Genomic DNA, 25221 nt, shown 5'->3' with positions numbered 1-25221 from the left:
ATTACACCCCAAGGTTCTCAAGGAACTGGCAGACGTGAACTCAGAACCACTGAACTATATTTTTCAAAGATCCTGGAGCACTGGGGAACTACCAGAGGACTGGAAGAGAGATGATGTAGTTCCCATCTTCAAAATGGGGGGGGGGAAATAGATCCAGGAAACTACAGACCTATCAACCTGACCTCAATACCTGGGAAGATTCTGGAAAAGATAATCAAACAACAAATCAGAGAACACCTGATGCAAACAAAGTCATCACTAAAAGCCAACATGGGTTTGTCAAAAACAGATCATGCTAGACAAATCTTATTGCATTCTTTGACCAAGTGACAAAATTAGTGGTTCAGAGGAATGCTGTAGATGTAATTTACTTGGACTTCAGTAAGGCATTTGATAAAGTAGATCACAACCTACTACTTGATAAGATAGAAAAATGTGGGTTAGATAGCATCACCACCAGATGGATTCATAGCTGGCTGACAGGCCGTACTCAGCGTGTGGTCCTCAATGGAACTGCATCTACATGGAGAGAAGTGTGTAGTGGGGTGCCCCAGGGCTCTGTTCTGGGCCCAGTGCTCTTCAACACCTTCATCAACGATTTGGATGAGGGGATAGATGGGGAACTCATCAAATTTGCAGACAATACCAAGCTGGCAGGAATAACCAATACTCTAGAAGATAGGCTTAAGATACAGGAGGATCTGGACAGACTTGAACACTGGGCGCTATCTAGCAAAATGAAATTCAATGGTGAAAAAAGTAAGGTTTTACATTTAGGCAGGAAAAATCAAATGCACAGGTATAGTACAGATGGTATCTTGCTCAATAGTAGTAACTGTGAAAGGGAACTCAGAGTCCTAGTGGACAATCACTTCAATATGAGCCAGCAGTGTGCTGCAGTTGCCAAAAAAGCCAACACAGTGCTAGGCTGCATTAACAGAGGGATAGAATCAAGATCACGTTAATACCACTTTACAATGCCTTGGTAAGGCCACACCTGGAATACTGCATCCAGTTTTGGTCACCACGATGTAAAAAGATGTTGAGACTCTAGAAAGAGTACAGAGAAGAGCAACAAAGATGATTAGGGGACTGGAGGCTAAAACACAGAGGGAACAGTTGCTGGAATTGGGTATGTTTAGTTTAATGAAGAGAAGGGTGAGGGGTGACATGATAGCATTCTTCCAATATCTCAGGGGCTGCCACAAAGAGGAGGGACTCAAGCTATTGTCCAAAGCACCTGAAAGCAGGACAAGAAGCAACAGATGGAAACTAGTCAAGGAGAGAAGCAACCTAGAACTAAGGAGAAATTTCCTGACAGTTAGAACAATTAACCAGTGGAACAATCTGCCTCCAGAGGTGGTGAATGCTCCAACACTGGAGGTTTTTAAGAAGAGACTGGACAACCATTTGTCTGAAATGGTATAGGGTTTCTTGCCTGAGCAGGAGGTTGGACTAGATGACCTCCAAGGTCCCTTCCAAATTATTATTATTATTATTATTATTATTATTATTATTATTATTATTATTATTAATAATAATAATAATAATAATAATAATGTACTTGTCTCTTGTAGTAAAAGTAGACTACTTTATATATTATTGTTTGTATATCTACAATTAACTTTTGAAATGAGTTTACTGCATTTACTTCCTGATAATTAACACTAAGAATGGTCCAGAGCAAGGGTGTTAAACTGTCACCCCATGGGCCGGATGCATCATCCAGAAGCCACACCCACCCCATTGCTGGCAATGGCAAAAAGCCTCCAATACATTGCCCAACGTCACATGACGTCGCATGTTTGACATGTCAAACTTTTTCATACCTGAACTCTGATACACTCTAGCGGTATTTTTGATCAGATGAGAAACCTACTTATCTGTATATCTGTATTCATTTTTATTTTGATGATCCATAGATAGATCAGATCAACTTCAGTGTAGTGCAGTGCAGATCATTGTAAAAATATAAAAATAGTAAACTACCTGCAGCTTACTTTAACACAAGTAACAAGGGTCATCATGTGTGCTGAAGAGCACAAGTACTCAGGTATTAATTTGTCATGTTTTCATAATTTACTAGCCATAAGACAAAACTTTGCCACATTTATGACAAAGATATATGGGTTCTTATCTGAACCTAGTTATTTCAAACAGAATAAATCTGAGCAACTAGGACTGATAGAATATAAGTCAGAAAGACATATTCTTGGGAGTCAGAATATACAGTATGTCAGTTACAAGTCTGCATAAAATTAAATATAAACAAGGCATCTCATGTGCATAATCTGTTCACTTTGAGAATTTTCTTGAACTTCCTGTGACTGATGTCATAAAGGTAAGGACATCAAAATAGGTAAGGTTAATAATGCCTGTAACAGTATGTATGAATAACCTTGGGGGACAGAAGAGAGAGCCACAGGCTGAACCACCAGTGTGTAAAAGTTATCTATGCCCACAGAAGGAGAGAAGGTATGGGAAATGTTTCAAAAGAGATCCTTTCCAGAGAATAAAAGGAGGGGAGAAATACTTTCAGTCTTGCATGATTTTGTTATAGTGGCTTTACAATAAATATAGAGCTAGTACACCTGGTTGTGCTTCTTCTCTGGACTGCCTTGCAGGGTTAACAGTGTCCTTCTGAATGTAGGATTTATTAGATGATTCAGAATTTTTTCAAAAAAAAAACAAACCCTAAAAGTAGCAAGCGTGTTTTAAATGGCATGGTTAGATTTATGAAATTTGAAGACTTTATTGCAGTCAATAACCAGCACAATACCGTAGTTTCCGGCGTATAAGATGACTTTTTAACCCATGAAAATCTTCTCAAAAGTCAGGGGTCGTCTTATACACCAGGTGCTGAAACTTTAGGGACAGGGCTGGCTGGAAAACCTGGAGCGGATCTTCCATTTAGTCTGTGCAGGGAAAGCGGGACCAATTGGAGTAGAAGCTGCAGTCTGTGATTTTTTACAGGCTGGGGTCTGGGCGTCTTTCCTTCTAAAGTTGAAGAGCAGCTGTAGGCAGGTGGGGAATGCAAGAGCAACTTGAAAGGCAGGTGTAGCCAGAGCAGCTGCTTAGCTCTAAGGACACATTTGACTCAGGAACTGGGCGGGCTGGCTGAAAAACCTGGAGCGGATCTCCCATTTGGTCTTTTTTTTTAATCCCATTTATATCCCGCCCTTCTCCAAAGACTCAGGGCGGCTTACAATTTAAAGCACAAATCAATGTGCTTAGCAATAGCCTTCATTCTATGTATATGCCTGCTTATTAGAGCTTTCAAACACACACACCCCCACAAGCAGCATTATTACAAAGTCAGCTTATTGCTCCCAACAATCTGGGTCCTCATTTTACCTACCTCGGAAGGATGGAAGGCTGACTCAACCTTGAGCCTGGTGGGATGAGAACCTGCACTAATTGCAGGCAGCTGGTGTTACTTAAGGCTCTGCGCAGGGAAAGCTTTAGAGTGAATTAGGAAAAGTGAAAAAGTGAATTAGGAAAATAGGAAACGGTTGCTGGAATTGGGTATGTGTAGTTTAATGAAGAGAAGGGTGAGGGGTGACATGATAGCAGTGTTCCAATATCTTAGGGGCTGCCACAAAGAAGAGGGAGCCAATCTATTCTCCAAAGCACCTGAAAGCAGGACAAGAAGCAATGGATGGAAACTAGTCAAGGAGAGAAGCAACCTAGAACTAAGGAGAAACTTCCTGACAGTTAGAACAATTAACCAGTGGAACAACCTACCTCCAGAAGTGGTGAATGCTCCAACACTGGAAGTTTTTAAGAAGAGACTGGACAGCCATTTGTCTGAAATGGTATAGGGTTTCCTGCCTTAGCAGGGGGTTGGACTAGATGACCTCCAAGGTCCCTTCCAACTTATTATTATTATTATTATTATTATTATTATTATTATTATTATTATTATTATTATTATTATTATTATTATTATTATTATTATTATTATTATTATTATTATTAAGTTTAATCCACTTGCACTGTTTTATGTTTACATGTTTGATGACAAACAGCCTTATGTTTATAAGTGACAGTTTTCCTACTAAGTACCTGCATGTCATAAACATTTGAATTAAAATTACCATATTAAAATCAAATCTGATGTTTTTTAATTTTTATTTGGTGTGCGTTGGAAGAGGGGTAGTCTTATACGGCGAGTATAGCCCAAACCCTATAATTTAACAGGAAATGTAGGGGGTCGTCTTATACGCCCAGTCGTCTTATACGCCAGAAAATATGGTACTTAGCAATATTATTTATTTTAAGAAAGGATCCTGTAAGATTAGACCAAAAGTCTTTCTCATCTAGGATACTATTCCTATTGGTGCCTTACTGGATGACAATGTCAAGTCCTCAACATTCCTACTCTTGTTTTTTAATTCATTTTTGTGGTGTTTAAAGACCTACTGCCTCTGTTCATGTAGTTAAAAAAATATTTTTGCATATTTTGGTTGATTGGCCAATAGCCGTAATAAAATATGTTTTGCTAATATTGTTAGTCATTGATTTTCCATGAATTTACATAATCCTGCTTTAAAAATAGCAAAGTTGACTGTACAGCAATGAATTGCATAGATAATGTAATGGCCAGAGTTAAGTATTTCCTTTCATCAGCTGTGAATGAACAAAGAGTAATACTTAACCATTACTGTACACTTTATTTGTATTAATAATACTAATAATGCTAATAATAATAATGCTAATGATGATGATGATGATGGAAGGAACCTTGGAGGTCATCTAGTTCACCCCCCTGCTCAAGCAAGAAACCCTATACCATTTCAGACAAATGGCTGTCCAGTCTCTTCTTAAAAACTTCCAGTATTGGAGCATTCACAACTTCTGGAGGCAGGTTGTTCCACTGATTAATTGTTCTAACTGTCAAGAAATTTCTCCTTAGTTCTAGGTTGCTTCTCTCCTTGATTACTTTCCATCCATTGCTTCTTGTCCTGCCTTCAGGTACTTTGGAGAATAGCTTGACTTCGTCTTCTTTGTGGCAACCCCTAAGATATTGAAACACTGCTATCATGTCATCCCTAATCCTACTCTTCATTATCTTGTAGCATATGAGTAGCCTTTTTTAAAAATCTCCGATTTCTGGGGGCAAGCTATTCCACTGGTTAATTGTCCTCACTGTCAGGAAGTTTCTCCTTAATTTGAGGTTGCTTCTCTCTTTTATCAGTTTCCAACCATGGTTTCTTGTCATGCCCTCTGATGCCTATTAATAAGAATCTAGTTTATTTATTTATTTATTTATTTATTTATTTATTTATTTATTTATTATATTTTTATACCGCCCTTCTCCCGAAGGACTCAGGGCAATAAATACAAAAACAGGATACAAAAGTTAAAAGCGATTAAATAAATGCCCAAGGTTAAAACAATAATTAAGATGTGTTAAAACCCCAACCCTAACCCATCAGACCAGGTCAGACTGCTCAAATAGATACGTTTTTAGATCGCGCCGGAAGGAGCAAAGGTCGGGGGCCATCCGGAGCTCAACCGGCAAGCGGTTCCATAGGTCTGGCGCGCCCACATAGAACGCTCTCCCCCTGGGGGCCACCAATCGACATTCTTTGATCGGAGGCACCCTGAGGAGGCCCTCTCTGTGGGAGCGCACTGGACGGAGGGAAGTTGACGCCGGCTGCAGGTGTTGCCGTAGGTAATCCGGACCCATGCCATGTAGGGCTTTGTAAGTCATTACTAACACCTTGAATCTCACCCGGAGGGCAACCGGCAGCCAATGCAGCTCGCGGAGCAAAGGTGTAACATGGGAGTATCGGGAAACCCCCAGCACAACTCGCACGGCTGCATTCTGCACCATTTGGAGCCTCCGAGTGGACTTCAAGGGCAGCCCCATGTAGAGAGCATTACAGTATTCTAGACAAGAAGTCACGAGCACATGAGTGACTGTACGCAAGGCATCCCGGTCTAGATAGGGTCGCAACTGGCACACCAGGCGAACCTGGGCAAAGGCCCCCCTAGTCACAGCTCCAATATGCTTAATGGTTAACACTAAAAATGGCACTAGTTAAGAGTTAACAGAATTCAAGAGGGGTTGGACTTAGACCATTTGTGAGAACATAGAGATTCTAGACTGATTCCTTTCTTGACTCTGCCCTTTGTCTATGCTTGTACTTTTCCTACATCAATATCCTTAACAATTATAAAACTACTATAAAGAAGTTTTTGTTTAAAAAAAACCTTTCCAGACTAGCCTACTGTACAAAGCTCTTACCCTAATAGTAATTAGGCATATCCTAATACTAACCAGGCATAATCGTGGTAAGGTTTCTGGCCCAGGCAAGTTGGTTAGATGCTATGGTTTGTTAAAATGGTGTTGTGATTCAGGGTCAGCCTGTGGGTTCGGCAGTTGGGTCGGACGATTCAGAAGAGGAGGAGGGGGGTGTTGGAGAGCTTGATGAGGGTGTTGGAGAGCTTGCTGATGATGGCCTTGAGGCTCCGCAGAGCCCTTAGCCAGGCCCCTCCCATCTGGTTACGACGCAGACCCAGCTGTGTGAGCCTGACAGCGTGGATGAAGATGACCCACAGCTGGCCCTGTTCAAGGACGCCCGATGCAGGAGGCAGTCAATCAGGAGTAAACAGAGGAAGGCAATGGGGCACCTCGGAAGGAGGCAGAGAGAAGCCATGCCCTGAACTGTTTAAAAGGGGAATGTGTGGGAGGGCTGGTTTGCTGAAGGCAACCATTTGAATAGCTCCTGTTTCATGGTTTGTGTCTTGTTTTGCTCTGTTTTATGTTAAGAGCCTTGGTGGAGCAGTGGGCTAATGCCTCCTTAAGTAACACCAGCTGCCTGCAATTAGTGCAGGTTCGCATCCCACCAGGCTCAAGGTTGACTCAGCCTTCCATCCTTCCGAGGTAGGTAAAATGAGGACCCAGATTGTTGGGGGCAATTAAACTGACTTTGTAATAATGCCGCTTGGTGTGTGTGTGAAAGCCCTAATAAGCAGGCATATACATAGAATGAAGGCTACTGCTAAGCTTGTAAGCCGCCCTGAGTCTTCGGAGAAGGGCGGGATATAAATGGAATAAAAAAAATAAAAATAAAAAATAATAAATTTGGCAGGCTTAGTTCCAGCCTCTTGCCGTTTGTAAAGGGGTTGTCCCTGCCTTTTCTGCAGGGCCGGTAGTAGGCTGGTACAGAACAAATGGTTCCATTGAATTGAGGAGAAATGTGGGCTGTGGCTGATACAGGCAATTTTCTGAAAGCCAGTTTTAATATCTGAAACATAAAGAACTTTACATTGTAGGAAACGTTCAAATCAGTAGATTTTGAACCTAAATTCTATTTTAAGTCAATATTCTCATGCTTACATTAAACAAGGCCCTTGTTTAATGCAGGCATGAACTTTGCTGTAAGCGATAAACCAAATACTACAATATCTGGTAGCAATACCTTTAATTGTCTACTGATAATTAGATTTACACTGTTAAATTTTAGTCATTTCAGAATTTACTATCTACCTCTTCAGTACAAAACTTATAAAATGCATCCTATAATATATGACCCACCTTATGCTTTTCTCTAGGAAAAGATTTCACGGCTGAAGTGACATATATTAATTTGTTATTTTAAATAATTATATATTTCCTGTCATGCAAGATTTCCACAGCAGAATACAAAATTAAAAATAAATTGAATACAGAAATCAAACAGCTAAAATATAATAATACATACATTATATATGTGGGGAGAGAGAAAGAAGGAGGAGAGAGAGAGAGAACAAGAGCAAAGAAGTTCAACCTCTTTATCATGATCTCTTAAATACTAAAGCAAATAACACTTTTTTAACATGCAGCTACAGCAAAACTAAGCTTGCATATCTTGATTACTAGAGAGTATTTCTAAAGGATAGACAGGACAAGATGAAAGACAGCTTTCATGGATGAGCTTTAATCACTAGCCTCTTCTTCGTTGATGAGCTTAAGAAATGAAAAATGTCATCCCAGGCAGATCTAAATAAATTGCAACCTTCTTGTGGGATGAGATGCTTTCTGAATGGACTCTCAGGACCACACGCATATACTGTATATCAAAAACAGAAGATGAAGGATCTCTAAATACATGGTTCCAGGGTAACCAGAGTATTTTAAAATGGATATAACTAGATATTATTGTTTCAATGTCCTAGACATTTAAATGGAATAATGGAATGCACACATTCTTGAGCTGAATTCAATCCTAGCCATTGCAATCTTATCCATGTGGATTGGCAACAATATTGAAGTTGGTTGCCATTGAATACTTCCAAGATATATTGTCTTCCCAATTTCTTAGCATAGTTTTCAGCCACTAGCATTTCCTGATGGTCTCTCATGTAAGTCCTGAACAGGTCTAACCTGCTTAGCTTTCCTGATCTAAGCAAAGGCCAGCTGAGTGATATTATCTGTTGATCTTTTATAGGGAGCCCAGTATGATTAAGCAGCATTTATACAAATCTGAAGTAGAGCTGGTCTTAATACATCAACATTAGAATTTTTGAACAAATCTGAAACAATGGGACCACACACACAAACACAAAACTGCATGCAGAGGGTTTACTGCACATAGGTACTCCTTGACTTACAACAGTTCGTTTAATGACCATTCAAAGTTACAATGGACTGAAAAAAGTGGGTTATGACCATTTTTCACAGTAATGATCTTTGCAGCATCCCCATGATCATGTGATTAAAATTCAGATGCTTGACAACTGGTTCATATTTATGACCCTTTCTGTGGACCAAGGTCATGTATTCACCTTTTACAACCTTCTGACAAGCAAAGTCAATGGGGAAGCTAGATTCACTTAACAACCAGGTTACTAATTTATCAACTGCAGAGATTCACTTAACAACTGAGGCAGGAAAGGTCGTAAAATGGAGGGAAAGTCACTTAACAAATTCCCGCTTAACAACAGAAATTTTGGTTGTAAGTTGAGGACTAGCAGTATACTGTACAAAGTATTTGAGATTTACATGTAAATTTACAGCATTTACATGTTTAGACAACAAGAATCTCCTTCCTCTGTCTTTCTGTATACCTGTAATTATTCTCTTTATTTCTAGAGTACTAGATATAAGCTAAATATCCCAGAGAACGCAAGGATAAAATCTTCCTGGAAAAGCCAGTTGATTTCCCACCAAAGAAATTAGGAAGGAGTCGTCCAACGCGATCCTTAACTAATCATTAGCATTCTGCTTTGTTGCTTTCTCTGAGATAAGAGGAATCCGACCGATCGCTTATGCAAAACGAACTGCCGGGGGAAATGTTTGTCATGTAAAGGGAGCACCTGGATTTGCCCTGTTCTACTTTGTCAATGATATCTGACTTCTCAAAGCTCTCGTCCAAATCTCTTTCGCCGTGTTGGACAAGATGCCAATTTACCACTGAGGAATGTTAGGCTTTAGAAAAAGATTTAAAAACTCAAGATGCTGGACGCCCAATTCCTAGAATGGATCCCTGAAAAGCATCTTATTACCTGCACCCCTTCTCCCCAAAACACCCGTTCTACATTCACCGCCCGAACGCCGTTCTTGAACCGAAGGGGCTTCTGTTCTCTTTCACTTACCGATCTTGGCTAAGGAAGCCAGGAGGATCCAGAGGGTGATCTCGAAGGGGATTTGCACGTGCGGGTAATCCAAGGTAAAGACGTGAAGCCTCGTCTCCTCGAAAGGGGTCTCAGCGGGCACCTGCAAGGTGCCTTCTCTGGGATTGGGATGGATAGATGGCATGACAGCCGGATCTCTCAGCTCTTTTTCCGAGGCGGCGGCGGCTGCTCCCACAGACTGCACAAAGGCAGCCATCAGGAGCAGCGAGAGGGCAATCCCAGGACCGCCCGGGGACCCCCGAGCAGCACCCATTGAGCGACTGCGGGACCGGCACTCTCCGTTCAACTGAAAAGGGAAGCAACACCGGCGCTAAACCGGTTCAATTCCAGCATGATGGTGGTCCTGCCCTCATCGCCTGCAGGGAAGGCAGAAGTCACGCGGGGGTGGGGGGGGGGAAGGGAGAGGGAAGGCGGTCCGGCGAAGAACGCCCTCTACTCCACCTTCCACGCCGGGTTTCATCTCCTCCTGGCCGGCCGGTGGGGTCACCTGCGAACTCTCCTGCGAGGCTCGCCTTTCGCTCCTTCTTCTAGAACTCGAGCTCACCAGCCGCTCCTTCCTCATTTACGCACCTGCAGGCTAGAGGAAGGAGGGCAGTGCCGGGCCAGGCTGGCAATGAGCGTCCGCAATGAACTCTCCAAAGGGAAAGTTTCCCACGCAAGCAACACCGCGCGTCTTCCTTCGGCAGGAACGCTTCGAGTCCTTTGAAGGTCACCCACATGGAGAGACCCTTTGCAGTCCGCCCAACCGTTTTCTCAAAGGCCCGTTCTCCCCAATGCGCGCCTCCCGAAGGCCTGGGCGGAGGAACAGGTCACTCGACTCGTCCCTTCCGCGCCCTCAGCAGCGCGGAGACCAGCGCGAGGGCAATCAAAGCTGGCGGGAGATTTTCTGAACTTCAGGAAACTTTCCTGTCAGCTGTCAGCAAGCCTCCGCCAAGGACAGCCGGGTTTCACAGCTCCGGTTGTTGAATCTGATATTGGTAGTTTAGGCGAGGAGAACACAGTGGAATGAAAAGCCAACAGGATCTCCTTAAGAGATCGGGCAAACTGGAAATAAATCCTGTAAGAATAAAAACTGCAAAAGAGGTCAGAATCCCTTGTGAGAAAAGTGCCATTAAACAACCTGAAGGTATATCCATTCTCATATAATATCGCTATCTTTAACCTTGCCAATAGAGAGGTGCTCTGAAGAAATAGGATTCTGCTTCCAATAATAGCCATGACTCAGTATGTTATGTCAGTGCACAATTAGATATTTGAAAGCCAACTTTCTCATGGCAGATTTGAGGACTGTGTAAAGATGTACTTGGAAAGCCACTTTTGTTCCAGGGCAATAGGTTGAGAAGATTCACGAAAAACCTCGGATCCATATTCTGTGCCATAGGTTACCAAAAACCAGGTATAACTTTAAAATTATTTACTAGGCAAAATTAAGATAATATTTCAGTTGGCTTTTTGCCTAAGACAGGGTTAGAACTCCCAGTCTCCCAGTATATTCCAGTATCTTAACCAAACTGCCCTTATCTATATATCTAAGTGGCCCTTGAAGATATATTTCATAAATATTTTATTAACAGGTTGAAAAGGAAATTGCAGAAACTGACACTTTTTCATATTAATTGGATTTATCACTATCTTTAGTGTGGTATAGAGTTTAAATATTTATTTAAAGTTGATTGTCTCAAGTGTCATAAAAAAGCAACAATTAACTAAAGTTAAATTCTTAATGAAAACAGTTAAATAATAATTTTTTACATATCCCATCCATCTTCTGATCTATTGTATATGGATATTTAGTCTATGATAGATATCAATTTAGCAAGTTTTATACTTCTAGAACCAAATTGTATATTGTACTGCAGTAGGTAACAATATCTAAGTTATCGGCCTTTAGTCTTCAACAAATTGGCACACTGTACCATATATTTAAAATACCCATGTGAAAGTGAATACAGACTCCAGATCTATATGAGTGTTAAAAATGCAATAATAAAAAGTAAAATATTTTCAGCTTAAAACAATCAAGCTACTTCATTCTCAAACTGAAACAGATAATAATGATCTCTTTTGTTGTTGTTAGTTGCGAAGTCGTATCTGACCCATTGTGATCCCATGAACAACGTTCCTCCAGGTCTTCCTGTCCTCTACCATATTCTGGAGTCCATTTAGGCTCACGCCTACTACTTCAGTGACTCCATCCAGCCACCTCATTCTCTGTCGCCCCCTTCTTCTCTTGCCCTCAACCTTTCCCATCATTAGGCTCTTCTCCAGTGAGTCCTTCCTTCTCGTTAGGTGGCCAAAGTATTTAAGTTTCAACTTCAGGATCTGACCTTCTAAAGAGCAGTCAGGGTTGATCTCCTCTAGGACTGACCGGGTTTGATCGCCTTGCAGTCCAAGGGACTCGCAGGAGTCTTCTCCAGCACCATAGTTCAAAGGCTTCAATTCTTTGGCACTCAGCCTTTCTTATGGTCCAGCTTTCACTGCCATACATTGCAACTGGGAAGACCATAGCCTTGACTATACGCACTTTTGTTGGCAGGCTGAGGTCTCTGCTTTTTAGTGTGCTGTCTAGATTTGCCATGGCTTTCCTCCCCAGGAGCAAGCGTCTTTTAATTTCTTGGCTGCAGTCACTGTCTGCGGTGATCTTGGAGCCCAGGAAAATAAAATCCGTCACTACCTCCATTTCTTCCCCATCTATTTGCCAGGAATTGAGAGGGCTGGATGCCATGATCTTGGTTTTCTTAATGTTAAGTTTCAAGCCAACTTTTGCACTCTCCCTCTTCACTCTCAACAAGAGGCTCTTTAGTTCCTCTTCACTTTCTGCCATTAGAGTGGTATCATCTGCATTTCTTAATATGATCTCTTTAGCAAAAGACAATCCAACGTTATTTTGAAGACTTTGATTATGATTTGAGCAAGATGGTTAAGATGGCTTCTCTCATTTTCTAGATTCTAAACACACTGGCGATTACTGTCTTGTGGTCACTTGTGGACAGGAGGAACTGTCTGAGCACTTGTGGACAATCTCAAGTCCTCTACTTGTCCAGAAATGAATTACGAAGAGCTGGTCTACATGCCAGCTGTTCAGTCTATCACAGACATTGACTCCACCACTTCATTCACCATTTCTTCCCCAGAAATCCTATCTTATTAAGTTTCATGTTTATAGACTTTGAAAAAAAAAATCAACTAAGTATGCAGACTTAATAATCTATTTTTATTTTTAAAAAAACTGAAGAAAGTTTATGAAATTGCACTTAATTATTGATGGAAAACTACACTTGAATATTCTAATATCCATTAGGTCACTTTAAAAGAAGCAGTGTAAGTTGTTGTTTTTTCTTAATATGACATTGGAATAACAGAAAACATAAGTAAGTATTGGATAACTTTGAAAACACCTAAGAAGGATCTAATTCAATTGACAGAGTTTCATTTAAGAACTCTGAACATTTCCTCATGACTTATCACACCACTATCGTCACCTTTAGGGTTGAAACTTTCAGGACTATTAAAATGATTGATGACTTTTGGATAAGCATGCATATGTTCTTTTCCATTATATTTGTAACATTTGGATTGTATTTAAAAATTAAGATTACATAAAATTTAAATGTGAGAGAATAGAAATGTTGCAAGAAAGCTGTGGAAACTCAGTGAGTCACTCTGAGAGTGAGATGAGTGGTACCTAAATATGACAAATAAATACATAAACAAACAAACATATTCATACTGTTGGCTGAAAGGCAACAAAATTTTGAACAACTACATATAACAGCAAGCTATTCTGACCCTTCCAAATACATATTAAAATCTGAAATGCATATGCAAAGTACATGTTTTTTCCTCATACTTTTTAGTCAAAAATTATGCAGAAACATGAGTTATAGACAAAACTATAAACTGGATAAAAATAGTAATCACCTTAAGTACAGAAAGTAGCAATTTGTTTGAGATTCAATAAGAAAATTATAAGCATATACTATGCAGAAAATTGCAAACTTGAGAGCTGCACATGAAAAAAAAAACCACGGTAACCATTCTGCATAGATTTTCTGCCAATTCTGTGAAATGTAGGGTTGAAAAGCTACTAAAGCAAGCATTTTGGTCAACAAGTAAAATTTCTTGGAACACTATAATCCATCCTCACTACTACATGTCTGTAATCACTTTTCTCTTAGGGGAGGGGTGTCAAACTGCAGGCTGGACACATCATGAGCAAACCGTGCCTACCCTATTGCCGGCAATGGAGAAAAAGTTCCAATACGTTGGGCGATGTCACATGACATCACGAGTTTGACATGTCAGGAATAGAGACTTCTATACCATATAACAGTTACCTATATAACTGTGTTGTTATATATGCAGACAACATCATGCTGGTCTGAAGATGACACCAAGCTGGCAGGAATTGCCAATACTTCAGAAGATCGGCTTAAGACATGGGTCCCCAACCTATGGCCCCCAGCCCGGTACCAGGCCACGGGCTCTGGGCCAGTAGGCTGCAGAAATGGCTGCACAGAGCATGCACGCGTGCTCATTCCCATCCCACTCTCACTAGCACCTGCAGCCCCATTTGCCTACTTTCAAACTGCTAGGAGTTCACCCCATTTTGTGGCAACAACCAGGTCTCAAGTATGAGCCTGCCAGTCATCAGCCTAGCATCATAACCCCATGAGCCACTGTACTCCTTAACATCCAACTGGCTTGTAAGGATCAAAAAAAGCAGAATACATTTTAGAATACAAATGCACTTACAATTTGTGGTGTTGATTAAAGAAAAGTGGATAATAGAAAAGAGTGATCTTGGTTTTCTAATCATAGAGTATGAGATAATTTTATATTTGTATTTTTATTTGCTGCAAATAAAAACAAGCTTTTTCCTATTTTTTTATTCTTTATTTTTCTTATTCCTTTCTTTGCTGCTTTAATTTATGGTGGTTTGCATGCTCCTTGTAAAACTTTTAATAAAAAATTATAAAAACAAAAAACTGAATAAATTCCACTGATTTCCCAATATTTGCTTTCTGATGCAGAAACTAATGGGAGTGATACCAAACTGTGCTAATTTTAAATACAATTAGATAACCTCTTCTAGAGCTTGACATTCTGTCAAGTGGACAGCTTAATAACAGTTGGGAGGAAATGAAAATCCCTTTATTACCGTAGTTATGGGTATCAACATTCAAAATTATCTTAAATCAGGAAAATATATTTCTGATTTTCTCGTACAGCTGTGAAAATCTTTGTTGCCTTTACATTATCCTGTAAAAGACTTAGTGAAAAAATACACAAACAATCAATAAATGCAACATAGGAAAATATTAAGTGGTATAAATGCAGGGCTTTTTTTGGTCATAGAACGCCCAGAACAGAGTTCCAACCACTTTTTTGGATGGAACCTTGTAGGGTAGGCAAGGCGGGTTGTATGACCTGTGAGGTTTTTGTTTTTTTGTTTTTTTAACAAAAAAAGCACTGAGTAAATGTAACTGGAGAACTAATTTCTTATATGGAGAAAAACATTTTTATGTTCTTATATAATTTATATTTATAGTGCATATAGCCTTGGTGGAGCAGTGGGCTGATGCCTCCTTAAGTAACACCAGCTGCCTGCAATTAGTGCAGGTTCGCGTCCCACCAGGCTCAAGGTTGACTCAGCCTTCCATCCTTCCGAGGTAGGTAAAATGAGGACCCAGATTGTTGGGGGCAATTAAGCTGACTTTGTAATAATGCCGCTTGGGGTGTGTGTGAAAGCCCTAATAAGCAGGCATATACATAGAATGAAGGCTACTGCTAAGCTTGTAAGCCGCCCTGAGTCTTCGGAGAAGGGCGGGATATAAATGGAATTAAAATAAAAAAAAAATATTATAGGAAATATTTTTTTCACATGTCTGCACTTACAACAGAGTTAATATTCTACCAATGCAAACATATTTTCATTCATGTGACTCCTGTTTAACACAGCTCCTTTCCAAAGCATTTTAAGCTTCTAATTAGCCAGGGGACTACTAAGGAAAAATTACCTTTGTCTTTTTAGGAGTATCCAGTCTGGAAGGAACTAAACCTTTAGTTATGAACAAGTAAAAATAATTTGCAAAACCATAAAACATAGAGTGTTTTATAATAAACTAAATAACTTTAAGCACCAATTGGCTATTGAACCCAACAGAATGTTTTTTCCCCAGTATCTTCCAGGGGGCTTGCTCACTGCATACCTTTCCCATTGTCTTAGTAAACCTATAGCCATCTAATTTTTTAGTTAAATCAGGAAATATAACCACATAGTTGAAGAGATATCCCTTATTACAGGCAAAGGAGCAAGATTTCAATCATGGTTGATATCTTGACTTGTTTCACCCATTCCCCATCAATATACAGCCTCTCATCTGGCAGACCCTTATTACCAACAAGAAGGTCCGTATCTCCTGCCACAATCTCCTTCCCTGCCTCCCTCCGTCTCCCCTGCTTTTCATGCTGCCCCCAATTTCAGCTCCATGCAGCTAGATTTCCCTTTTTTCAGTATTATTTATTTCTCATCTTTATTCCGAGTTTCTGGATCACATTTAATTAAATGAATATAAGAAATAATTGAGAAATTCATTTTTTTTAAATGTTGTCTTTGTAATGTGTTTAAGATAACACATTACAAAGACAACATTTAAAACAAATGAAGTTTTTGAGCTATGTTCCAAGGGTTGCCAATACGTTTTTAAGGATAGTATCTGCTATTTTCCTACGTCTGATACTCAATTAAAGGTTTAAAGATCACTGCTCTTATTTTTAGAAAGTAAACAGAACTTCCAGTCATTTTCAGAATACTCCTCAAGAATGTACAGTAATAAATAATTTAGAGGCTATGCTGTTCTGATGCCTTACCTTTGATAGGAAACAACTACACAGAGTAATCAGGTGTATGGTACATTTGATCCTAATCACAAAGGACACTAAATTGGCACCGTTTCAAGAACATTTATGTCTACCGCTGTAAAGGTAAAGGTTCCCCCGCACATGCGTGCTAGTCGTTTCCAACTCTAGGGGCCGGTGCTCATCTCCGTTTCAAAGCCGAAGACCCAGCACTTGTCCGAGGACATCTCCATGGTCATGTGGCCGGCATGACTAGACGCCAAAGGCGCACGGAACGCTGTTATCTTCCCACCGTAGTGGTCTCTATTTTTCTACTTGCATTTTTACGTGCTTTCGAACTGCTAGGTTGGCAGAAGCTGGGACGAGTAACAGGCACTCACTCTGTTACACGGCACTTGGGATTCTACCCACCAAACTGCCGACCTTCTGATCAACAAGCTCAGCGTCCTAACCCACTGAGCCACTGTGTCCCTGCACATACTGTATTTCATGTTAAACTATTCATAGAAATTATGTTGTAAACCTTTGAAGATTTTAAAACTAAGAGAGGAATTACTGAAGCATGGAGCATGTTAGAGAAGCATGGAAAATCTCTGACCAATGTGACTTAAGGCAAAGCCTGTCCAGCTGTATCTTCAAAGAAATGGGGGGGAGAATTCCAAAAATGAGAATAGAAAGCCTTGTAGCTAGCTACATGAGAATTTGTTTGGATGCCAAAGATGTCCAAATTTTTGCACCTGTCTTATTTGCTGTTTTCCTTTTTAATACAATATCTATTAAACTTTGAAGAAAGAGATCTACTTAACCTTGCCTCAGAGGTTGTCTCAGCTTCTGTTCATGAAGGGGTTCACTGAAGCATAGCATTTGAGCAGGGCTGCCTGAACCTTCTCTGACCATCAAAATTTGGTACAAGCAACGAAGTAGTTTTTCAAGCTGCTTTCTCAACAAATTAAAAAGCTGTGGTAGGTGAGCCAGCAAGAGAAGTGTTAGATATAAGCTTGGTTTCTTTCAGCTTAATGAAATGCATTATCCATTTGATATACAGTCTTTCATTCATTCCAAAAGCTAGTTACACAGTGATACACTGCTTTATGCATGTGTATGTATATGCTTGTGTAGACACAAACACACACATATGCACATGCATACATGTTTTGAGTACCAATTTTTAGATAGTGCTTTGAAATTAAAAGAGGCTTTGTGAATAAATTTGAGGCGATCCTGAATAAATTAAGAGAGTGTGATAGCCCCTTTGATTGATTGAACAAGGTTGAATCTATTGTAACACCCCCCAAAAAATGGCGTAGTTGTTATGGTTTGTCATCCACCAAGCTGAACATAGCCTCTGGCAAGACCTAGCAGCTTACCAGTCTTGTTTCTATAATCCCAGCTAAACAATGCAAAGATTGGATGTTTATCCTTTTTTCCCCAGATACCTCAGCTTGTTCAAGTTTACTGTGTTGTTGTTAGTTGCGAAGTCGTGTCCGACCCATCGCGACCCTATGGACAATGTTCCTCCAGGCTTTCCTGTCCTCTGCCATCTTCTGGAGTCCATTTAAGCTCACGCCTACTGCTTCAGTGACTCCATCTAGCCACCTCATTCTCTGTCGTCCCCTTCTTCTATTGCCCTCAATCTTTCCCAGCATTAGGCTCTTCTCCAGTGAGTCCTTCCTCCTCATTAGGTGGCCAAAGTATTTGAGTTTTAGCTTCAGGATCTGGCCTTCTAAAGAGCAGTCAGGGTTGATCTCCTCTAGGACTGACCGGTTTGATCGCCTTGCAGTCCAAGGGACTCGCAGGAGTCTTCTCCAGCACCAGAGTTCAAAGGCCTCAATTCTTTGGCGCTCAGCCTTTCTTATGGTCCAACTTTCACTGCCATACATTGCAACTGGGAAGACCATAGCCTTGACTATACGCACTTTTGTTGACAGGGTGATGTCTCTGCTTTTTAGTGTGCTGTCTAGATTTGCCATGGCTTTCCTCCCGAGGAGCAAGCGTCTTTTAATTTCTTGACTACAGTCCCCATCTGCAGTGATCTTGGAGCCCAGGAAAATAAAATCTGTCACTACTTCCATTTCTTCCCCATCTATTTGCCAGGAATTGAGAGGGCCGGATGCCATGATCTTGGTTTTCTTAATGTTTAGTTTCAACCCAACTTTTGCACTCTCCTTCTTCACTCGCAACAAGAGACTCTTCAGTTCCTCTTCACTTTCTGCCATTAGAGTGGTATCATCTGCATATCTTAGGTTGTTGATATTTCTTCCAGCAATCTTAATTCCAACTTTTGATTCATCTAGCCCTGCCTTTCTCATGATGTGCTCTGCATATAAGTTAAATAGGCAAGGCGACAGTATACAGCCTTGCCGGACTCCTTTCCCAATTTTGAACCAATCAGTGGTTCCGTGTCCAGTTCTCACTGTTGCTTCTTGGCCCGCATATAGGTTTCTCAAGAGACAAATAAGATGTTCTGGTACTCCCATCTCTTTAAGAACTTGCCACAGTTTGTTATGATCCACACAATCAAAGGCTTTAGCATAGTCAATGAAGCAGAAGTAGATGTTTTTCTGGAACTCTCTAGCTTTCTCCATGATCCAGCGTATGTTGGCTATTTGATCTCTAGTTCCTCTGCCTCTTCGAAATCCTGCCTGTACTTCTGGTAGTTCTCGATCCACATACTGCTGGAGTCTAGCTTGTAGGATTTTAAGCATAACTTTACTAGCATGAGAAATGAGTGCAATGGTGCGATAGTTTGAACATTCTTTGGCACTGCCTTTCTTTGGAATTGGAATGTAAACTGATCTTTTCCAATCCTGTGGCCACTGTTGAGTTTTCCAAATTTGCTGGCAAATTGAGTGTAGCACTTTTACTGCATCGTCTTTTAAGATTTTGAATAGCTCAGCTGGAATACTGTCACCTCCACTAGCTTTGTTGTTGCTCAGCTTTTCTAAGGTCCACTTCACTTCACATTCTAGGATGTCTGGCTCGAGGTCAGTGACCACCTCATTGTGATTATCAGGGACGTTAAGCTCATTCTTGTATAGTTCTTCTGTGTAATTTTGCCATCTCTTCTTAATCTCTTCTGCCTCTGTTAGGTCCCTGCCATTTTGGTCCTTTATCATGCCCATTTTTGCATTGAACGTTCCCTTCATCTCTCCAATTTTCTTGAAAAGATCTCTGGTCCTCCCTATTCTATTGTTTTCTTCTATTTCTTTGCACTGTTCATTTAAGAAGGCATTCTTATCTCTTCTAGCTATTCTCTGGAATTCTGCATTCAATTGGGCATATCTTTCTTTTTCTCCCTTGCCTTTTGCTTCCCTCCTTTCCTCAGCTATTTGCAAAGCTTCCTCAGACAGCCATTTTGCTTTCTTGCATTTCTTTTTCTTTGCGATGGTTTTGGTTGCTACCTCTTGTACAATGTTGCGAACCTCTGTCCATAGTTCTTCAGGCACTCTGTCTATCAGATCTAATTCCTTAAATCTATTTGTCACCTCTACTGTATATTCAACGGGGATATGATTTAATTCATACCTGACTGGCCTGGTGCTTTTCCCTTCTTTCTTCAGTTTAAGCCTAAACTTTGCAACAAGAAGCTCATGGTCTGAGCCACAGTCAGCTCCTGGTCTTGTTTTTACTGACTGTATAGAGCTTCTCCATCTTTGGCTGCAGAGCATATAGTCAATCTGATTTCTATGTTGACCGTCTGGTGATGTCCATGTGTAGAGCCGTCTCTTGGGTTGTTGGAAAAGAGTGTTTGCTATGACCATCGTATTCTCTTGACAAAATTCTATCAGCCTGTGCCCTGCTTCATTTTGTACTCCAAGGCCAAACTTGCCTGTTATTCCGGTTATCTTTTGGCTTCCTACTTTAGCATTCCCCCATGATGATAAGGACATCATTTTTTGGTGTTAGTTCTATAAGGTGCTGTAGGGCTTCATAGAACCGGTCAATTTCATCCTCTTCAGCACCGGTGGTTGGGGCATAGACTTGGACTACTGTGATATTGAATGGTTTGCCTTGGATTCGCACTGAGATCATTCTGTCATTTTGAGGATTGTATCCCAGTATTGCTTTTCCTACTCTTTTATTGACTATGAAGGCTACTCCATTTCTTCTGAGGGATTCTTGCCCGCAGTAGTATACCTGATGGTCATCTGAATTAAATTCACCCATTCCTGTCCATTTTAGTTCGCTGATACCTAAGATGTCGATGTTCAGTCTTGTCATCTCTTGTTTGACCACGTCCAGCTTGCCTTGATTCATGGATCTTACATTCCAGGTTCCTATGGAGAAAAAATCTTTACAGCATCGGACTTTCCTTTCACCACCAGACATATCCACAGCTGAGCGTCCTTTCGGCTTTGGCCCAGTCGCTTCATTCTTTCTGGCACTACTAGTACTAGCCCTCTGCTCTTCCCCAGTAGCATATTGGACGCCTTCCAACCTGAGGGGCTCATCTTCCAGCGTCATATCGTTTTGCCTTTTGGTACTGTCCATAGGGTTTTCATGGCAAAGATACTGGAGTGGGTTGCCATTTCCTTCTCCAGTGGATCACGTTTTGTCAGAACTCTCTGCTATGACCTTTCCGTCTTGGGTGGCCCTGCACGGCATAGCTCATAGCTTCATTGAATTACACAAGCCCCTTCGCCACGACAAGGCAGTAATCCATGAAGGGGCAAGTTTACTGTAGTGTGTCACAATTATTAGAGCCCAAGACAGAATAACTAGTATTTCTTTCTGAAATTATTTTGGTTCAGAGAAAAATCTCTATTGTTTCTTCCACAGTATAGTGTACATAACTTTTATCATTTCAAGAAAATTGGTATAACAGTTTTGTCAATGTATAAATCTATAGCAAGGTAATTGGCTTTTTATTTCTAGGTAGAGCTAAGCCCTGATACTCTTCCTAGTTATGGAAATAAATCCTTGCCTAGCCACCCAGATCAGTTATTCTATCATCATACTTCAATCTTCTTTTTGGTATTATTTTTCAAACAAGTGTTTAAGTGCCTAAAAGTATTAGTCTGCAGTTAGTCTACAGTTTAACTGTCTGAACCTAATTCATTTTTGCTTGCTAGTAGATATTAGTTTATTTTTATTTTATTTATTTTTATTTTAATTCCATTTATATCCCGCCCTTCTCCGAAGACTCAGGGCGGCTTACAAGCTTAGAAGTAGCCTTCATTCTATGTATATGCCTGCTTATTAGGGCTTTTATCCTGCAAAGCACCAGTTTCTCATTTTTCAAAATTAAACTAAATTATTTAACATGTAGAAAGATAGGCAAGGCAGGTTGATAGCAGGTATCATGGGAGGTATCTGTGAAAATGGTAGTGTCCATGGATACTGTTGAAAGAAAAATCAGGTCCAGTTCCAAGCCAGGAGTAAGACACTGGAAATAAAATGGAGGCTAAGATGCTGGAAATAAAGTGGAGGCTGCTTAGGAAAGAAGGTTTCAGTTTATTGATAAGCAGAACCAGCAACAGCATGCAGTTCTGGGACAGCTGAGAAAATGAAGTTGATAGCTTTTATACATTCTTTGGGGCTTTGAGTTTGAGATGCCTGTTGTGAAATGTACTTTGACCTGTGCTTGAGTGTGCCCTTTTGGTATTCTAATTATTGTTGCCTGACTCCCATTTTGGCTTTGAGGTAATATCCTGTCCTTAGTGCTGGGTGGGGAATGTAGATTTTAGGAGTCTTTGTTTTTCTAATCCCATCAGCTCCAGCCTTCTGTGGGGGCTGCGGCTGAAGGCATTTTGCTTATCAATCTTTCTAAATAGCCTCAATCTTTCTAAATAGATTTAAAAATCTCCATTTCTAAAGATTGGCTTCCTCAGGTTTCTGCCCAAGGAAGGGAGGCTGGGGCAAGCAGAGAAAGTGCTGTGACAAGGCAAGACCCTGCATGGGATGTATCATCAACAGAAGGTGGCAAATATTAGGAAATCCTACCAATGGCTGGAAAAGCCTGGACTAAGAGACAGCATTGAGGCATTGATCATAGCAGCACAGAACAGGTTCTAAGCATCAACTTCAGAGAAGGAAGTGTTTACCACACTAGACGAGATCCGAGATGCAAACTGTACAAATACACCTCATAGATAGTCCAACACATAGTGGCAGGGTATATGATGCAGACAGGGACAGCACACAGTGAATGGCAGAACCAAGTAGATGGCATTGTGTTCAGGAAAATCTGCAGAATGTATAAGACTAGATCCTTCCAAGTCCAGATAGGACAATCCACAGAAGGTCATGGAGAATAACAGGGCTAAGATCCTGTGGACAGGCAGCTACTGGCCAATCTACCAGGACAAGGACCAGAAAACAGCAGTGCTGATATATGTAGTGACAGCAACATCAGGAAGGAGTATGAGAAGCTAAAGACATACCAGGGCTTTAAGAATAAACTAAAGAAGATGTGGAAAGTAAACAACTAAGTAGTCCCAATGGTGGACTCAAAACTGTAACTCCTAAGCAACATCAGAGCTCTCTGTTCAGAATGGTGTAGTGTTAGGAACAGCTAAGATCCTGCACAGAACTCTCAAACTCCCAGGCCTCTGGCAGAGGACCCGAGATTAAGGAAGACACATATTGTATAACCTATGGGGGCTAGAAGGGATTTCTTCTTTAGAATGTGTAATGTTCAGTATATAATAAACCATACATCTTCCTAAGGAAAGATATGCCAGTGGTCCCCTTTCTCCTGTTTTCAAGTTCATTTAAAAACATTCTTTCTTTATTCTGATTGCTATTGAATATGTAATTGTTTTCTGCAGCTTTCATACCATGGTCAGTTGAAACTTTATTTCTTGTTCCTTGATTCCTTTTAATATTGGTATTTGGCAATTCTGCTGTCTGTCATGCTTGCATTCAATTGATTTTGTTCCTTTTGTTCCTTCCTTTTTCACTGTGTGTTAAAAAGTTTCTGTTGGGCAGTGGATATTTGTATAGTAAGCAATGCTGTATGTTATCTCCTTTATCAGAAATAAAAGCCTAGCCTATTTTCCAATTCGGGTGAGCCAAATTAACTTCAAGATTGGTTGCTTAGACTCATTCAATCTTCAAATAGGCAGTGGAATAAAGGACATTAGTTTAAACAACGTTGTTTCAATCAATTGCTTTTTGCATTTACAAAGAGAATAAAGCTGCTGTTCAACCTTATTGGTTGTATGAAATGAAGAACAACTAATTAGAATAGCATGCATTTTAGGAATGAGCTTATGAATTTAGCAAAATATTAAGAACCATCTGCAAATATTCAAGCTGCTTATCACTTATAGGCAGTTTATAACAGGTCCTAAGAGTCAAAGAGTAACGCCGTAACAACTACAAAAGTTAGTCTTGCAGACTGAGGACCCTTCCTCTAAACAGCAATTTGATAGCACTGTACTTCAATAGAAACTAAGGTGATGCTGTGGAAACTCTGAAATCAGCAAAGCCTGAGGTCTGCTAACTAGAGAAATATGTGCAAAATACTGGGGAAAGGATAATGTAACAATGACTTGCATTAGGCTTTCTCAACCTTGCTATTCTCAGAAATCTTGATTATAAGAGGTGTACAATATCTGGACAACAAAAATCCTAATGACCACTAGAAGGCAATGAAGATACACAGAAAATAAACCTTTTGCTGTCTGGATTTGTGCAGAGGAATCATTTTTAAAACAAGGAAACCACACCAACACAGAAAAAAAAGACTGCTTTTTCATATTGAATTCTAGGTGTGTCAATACTTGAACAATTTAAAGGAACATGAAACAGAGAGAAAAGTGGGGAAATATTAAAATTTACAGATTTTCCCCCCTATGTTTTCCCTACTCTCATCCCCACTGTAGGCCCAATCTAGAAATAAATTTATTACATCTAAGAAGGAGAAAAAAAGAGAAGGAGGATGTGGTTTATTTATAAATTTTATTAAACAAGATTTTCCATTGAGTAAAAATAACACAAATTTTGAGTTAAAAGATATGAAAAAAATAATAGAAAAGAGAAAAATAAATACAGGTCAAAAGTAGAAAAGAAGAGGTGTGGCTGTGAGGATGCAACGTATTATCATATATGGTGGAGTTGTAAAAAAGTCAAAGCTTTTTGGATTAAAATTTGGTGGAACATGCAAAAGATATTTAAGAAAAAGATAAGGTTTTCTCCACAGTTATTTCTGTTGGGTATTATTACAGATTTTACTGTTATAGATACTAAATTGATGTTGAATTTAATTACGGCAGCAAGACTTTTAGTAGCGCAATATTGGAAGAAGGAGGAACTGCCTACTATAGAAGAGTGGACTTTGAAAGTTTCTAACTTGGCGGAAATGGCAAAGATTTCAGCATATTTGAAAGAACAATCGCAACAGAGATATATTGTGGAATGGAGAAGATGGATTGAATATATTCAGAATAAATATGGGACTAAAAAGTTTCATTTAGCATTTGAATAAGTATTGGTTTTATATGATGTATTATTAGTTATTTGTTACTTGTGAGTAATATAGTTATGTTTAAGGAGAGTTAAAGTGCGATAGAATTTAATGTTTTATTTTTGTTTGTTAGCATATTTTAGCTTAAGTTTGTAAAGTTTATACCCTGTATTTAGCTCTGGGAAGTCGGGGGGGGGGGGGAGGGAAGGGGAGGGGAGGGGGAGAGGGGGAGGGAGGGAGTTTTTTTTTCCTTTTAAAAAAATGTACTGTAAAACTTTTCAATAATAAAAAAGTAGAAAAGAAAAAAGAAAAAATAAAGAATAATT

The 25221-nt window shown here is 40.0% G+C and overlaps 1 protein-coding gene across 1 annotated transcript in view; it reads right to left on the bottom strand.

Annotated features, from left to right (window-relative positions):
* SLC9A2 (solute carrier family 9 member A2) overlaps positions 1–9959 on the bottom strand; it is a 65270-nt gene extending 55311 nt beyond the window's left edge. Inside the window, exon 1 of the mRNA XM_081326471.1 lies at positions 9586–9959. Within this exon, the coding sequence (XP_081182597.1) occupies positions 9586–9877 (292 nt within the window). The 5' untranslated portion in view covers positions 9878–9959. The remainder of the gene's footprint in view (positions 1–9585) is intronic.
* Between the last annotated feature and the right edge of the window lie 15262 nt (positions 9960–25221).

Source organism: Vipera berus (assembly GCF_964194415.1).
Source record: "Vipera berus genome assembly, chromosome: 4".
Lineage (NCBI taxonomy): Eukaryota > Metazoa > Chordata > Lepidosauria > Squamata > Viperidae > Vipera > Vipera berus.
This window is presented reverse-complemented; position numbering and strand designations above follow the sequence as displayed.